Below are 4303 nucleotides of genomic sequence, written 5' to 3' on the forward strand. Positions count from 1 at the left end.
TTCTAAACCGCCCACACATGAATTACACTTGCACACACCCCCATTTTATATTGAAACTAGTGTGTAGTTCAAGTAATGCTCCGGTTTCTACTTTGAATAATATAATTTTATTTTAGCATGAATAATTGTTACTTTTAACTATTTTCTCTACTTAAAATTATTTATTGTCAAATTAAAATGTTTTGCCCATTAACATCTAGTGAAAATATAAAATAATGGTAAGAGTTAGTACATAGTACTTCGTATAAACATTCATTATTCCAAGTTATATATTTACGTGGAGTAAACATCATAACAAATAGTTGGCTAAGATGGTAAGACTTCTACCTTACATCTTGTTGATCTCATGTTCGAGACTTGCTATGTGAAATTTTTGTACGCTGTTAAAAACGCCTTTTAATATATTAGTATAGATAGATATGTTATCTACCTATAAGATTTCGCCCAAAATATTCCCCAAAACTACTCAAAAAGTACCTCAAAAAACTGAATGTATACCAACAATCCACCCTTCTCAGTAGAGTTGTCAAAACAGGTCATCGGGTTAGGTCCGGGTCAGGTCATGATTAGGTTGGGATGTCGGGTCACTTTATCAACCGCGTTCAGGTCGGGTTCGGTCGAGTTGGTTTCCGGTAGGGTAACGTTGAGTTTTTTTCCCATTTCGTTTACAAGTCGGGTTCCGATCCAGTAGGGTTCAATTCGGGTTCGGATATTATATAGTCGGGTATGAATCGCGTTTATAGTAGTTAATCTCGGGTTTGGGTCAAGTTCGGATCGGAAAATTTTTGGGTCGATTAAAATTCAGGTCGAGTTCACTCTCGCACACGGGTTAAGATCGATTCCAATAAGGCAATAATTATCTTTTGAATTGGCTTCGATCAGTATTGGATTGGGTTCACTCTCGGACACGGGTTTGTAGCAATTAGCTTATTTATTGAAATAATAACGTTAAGATGTTCAACAAGTTTTCATTTTTTCAGATATAGTAATAAAATCAATAATATAGACTTGTGGTTGAAGTTACTATTTTATCGTGCCAATGGAAAATCAGATTGTCAACATGTCGTGTAAAATTATGTATTGGGTTATCATAGGTCGAGTCAATAACAAGTTATATTGAGTTACAATCGATTTTGGATTGATATCTGATCGGATGTTGAATCGTATTTGATCAGTGTCGGATTGGGTTAATTAGGTTATCGGTCATCTTCAGATCGGGTGTCGTATTCAGGTTTAGAGATCATACAATACTAGGTCAAAATCGATCATCAGTTATATCGAATCGGATCGAATGGGTTACCAATTTTCTGTTTTAACAACATTTCGAATTTCGATCGGTTATGAATTCAATCGGTTCCAATCGGATCATTTTTTGCAACTCTATAATTCTTTCTCACGAATTCACCTCTTTGCCTGGAACTGAGTTGTTATTCGTGAATAGACTCGGACTAGAGCTTGGGGTTCAAACATCGATTTTTTTTTCTGACATTGTATTTCATTGGAAAGAACACCCGGAGCTTGAAAACTAAAATTAGAGATACGTGTAAACTACGGAATAAAATTCAATGGATTAAACATAGACTTGGTTTTGCTGACATCTTCTAAATAGACTAGTTGGTACGAGTATCTCAATTGTATCATCAACAACTAAAGACAAAACATAGATTCATGAATATATACATCATTCATTTCTATTAATGTTTATAAATTACGGACACAAAACTGTGATTCAACTGATTTTACTTACATTTCGTCATTTTTAATTCTACTTAATTTCAAATTTTGAAAAGAAAAAAAAAAAACGAAACCAACCACACAAAATCTTTCCAAAAAACAAAAGTAAGAAAAAAAATATCTACAAATTCAGCATTAAAAATTAACAGTCAACAAAGATGAAATTTCAAGTGGAATTCGAATCACACCATATATTACATGTATAAAAGTATAAACAAACATTAGAAAAAAAAAAGGCCAAAATTATTTTATGCTCGTATAATTAATTAATTTACATGGGAGGCACAAAGGGTTGGTGCGCAGGGAGTCGAAACCAGAGCTCAGAAGCCGGGGATTTGACGGCAACACCGTGCCAACAAATTCCTCCGCGGCAAATCTCACCACCACCACCGCCGCCGCTACTGTTAACAACCACCCGAGAAACCGCTTGTGTAGCCTTCCGTGAGACATCCCATGTCAGCGTCGAGACTAAAACGAGGCCTACCACCGCAGTTGACACCGCGAGCACGAATAATCCGGTGAAGCTTTGCCCCATGATTAGCCCATACGCCTTGATCGCCGCTATTAGCGCTAGGTATATCGTCATCAAATTCCCCACCACGGCATCTGAAATCGCCATTGATTTTGGGGGGGTGGGGGTGTGGGTTGAGGAGAGAGAAAGAGTGGGGAGTGGAATTGGGAGGAATGAGGAGTGAATTGGGGTTTAAGAATTCAGGGGTTTTTTTTATTGAGTTTTATAAAATTTGATTTTTGTCTTTTTGATCTTTAAAAATGGAAATTGTGGGTGGTGGTGTTGGAGTTATCTTTGGTTTGAAGGGAGTTGTAGAGTGTATTTGAAGGGAGGCCCAAAGTGGTTATTCCACGTATTTAGGTATTCACTATTCACATTTGTTAACGTGGCAATTGTTTTGAAATACTCCGTATCTTTTATTTGAGTGATTTTTGAATTACACACCCACCTTTATCTTCGCGAGAAAGTCCAAATACATGTCTGACATGTATTTGCAAAAACATGTCAACCCCAAATAAAAAGGTAAATGTAAATGTAAATGTTAAATATTTTTGTAGGGAAATGTATAACAGAAATATTACGGAATTGTAAATTTGTAAAACGGGGTGGTGATTTGGCATTGCTGAGTTGGTATTGGTATTACAAAAATGGTATTGGTATTACAAAAATGGTACTAAATTTTTTTTAAATGAAATTCATTTTCCTTAAATGGTACTCGTTTTGTACTAAATTTAATAAAGTGGTATTAATATCACAAAAATGGTGCTAAATATTTTAAAATGGTATTCATTTTACAAAATTGGTACTCACTTTTTCTATATGGGATCCAAGTTGGCAAACGGGGTTGACTAGTCAACAATTTCAAAATGGCTGGGAAATTACAAACAAGCCCATGACATGTATTTCATAATACATGCCTGGCTGCGATTTTGACGCCCTCTATCTTCGCAAACTCTTATACTACCTCCATTTTTCAAAATGATATTTTTGCAATTTTTTTAAAGTTTGTCTGATAATTTTCTTTACACTTTATTTTATTCTATTTTTGAACATGAAAATTATCGTTTTATCTCTTTTACCCCTACTGTATTTACGATTTTTCAATCACTTTCTCTTGCTTTATTCATTTATTTCTTACATTCATCCACGCTTTCGCACATTTATCTTACTTTATCCATATTTTATTATATTTTACCAATTTTTCTACTTTTATTTTAATATTTTTGTAAATAGTAACCGTAAAGATTTTTATGGGTGTAATATAAGGTTGGCGTACGAAATTATCATAAGATGGGTGTAAAATTACTCCATGAAAGTGAAGTTAACTCAAAATGGTTAAAAGTTACTCGATATAATATAAAGTTATCTATTTTTAGTAATAATTTTTTATTTAAATAAAAATATTCATTCCTTATCACTAATAATATATTAAAATAATCAATTAACCCTTTAAAAAGTTCATCCATAAAAAATTAATTCACCATATAAAAAGTTAATCAAAATATGTTAAAATTTACAAAAAAATAAATGGGTAAAAGTGACTTGATGTACAATAAATTTATTGTCACCGGGTGTGCGCAAGACCTTTTGCTTTATCTTACTCAATCTATTTTATATAAGTGCAACACTTCAACGTAGTTTAAATGGCGGATATAGTGCATCCAAAAAATACATATGTGTGTAAAAGAACATTAGTTTATAAGTTTTTTTTGGTGCGAATGAGTCACACTAGCATACAAATTACAATTTGGGGAGGAGGTAATTGAGCATGAGACGCTAATTTATGTTAAAAGAACATGATATGTGATTTATAAATATAGGTTTAATGAAAAATAAAATAATACTTCGTATAACTTAAATTTTTATCACAATGTCAAAGGGCGGGTGTAAAAGAATATGACGGTGTGCACCTTTTGTCCATTAGTCACCCGATACACACTTTGAATACAACACGTGTAAATGCACAACTTTGGCCATTAATTTGTTTAAAGGTTTATTTGTAAAATTTATAAAAAATGATATTATGAAAAATATGTTAGGTTATGAATAATATAAACA

General features: G+C 33.1%; 1 protein-coding gene across 1 annotated transcript; it reads right to left on the minus strand.

Annotated features, from left to right (window-relative positions):
- Positions 1-1869: 1869 nt before the first annotated feature.
- On the minus strand, positions 1870-2559 carry LOC110779858 (uncharacterized). The gene has a single exon (XM_021984322.2). The coding sequence runs from the start codon at positions 2351-2353 to the stop codon at positions 2006-2008; it is 348 nt and encodes a 115-aa protein (XP_021840014.1). The 5' UTR covers positions 2354-2559; the 3' UTR covers positions 1870-2005.
- Positions 2560-4303: the final 1744 nt, after the last annotated feature.

The sequence above is a fragment of the Spinacia oleracea genome, chromosome 6 (genome assembly GCF_020520425.1).
Source record: "Spinacia oleracea cultivar Varoflay chromosome 6, BTI_SOV_V1, whole genome shotgun sequence".
Lineage (NCBI taxonomy): Eukaryota > Viridiplantae > Streptophyta > Magnoliopsida > Caryophyllales > Amaranthaceae > Spinacia > Spinacia oleracea.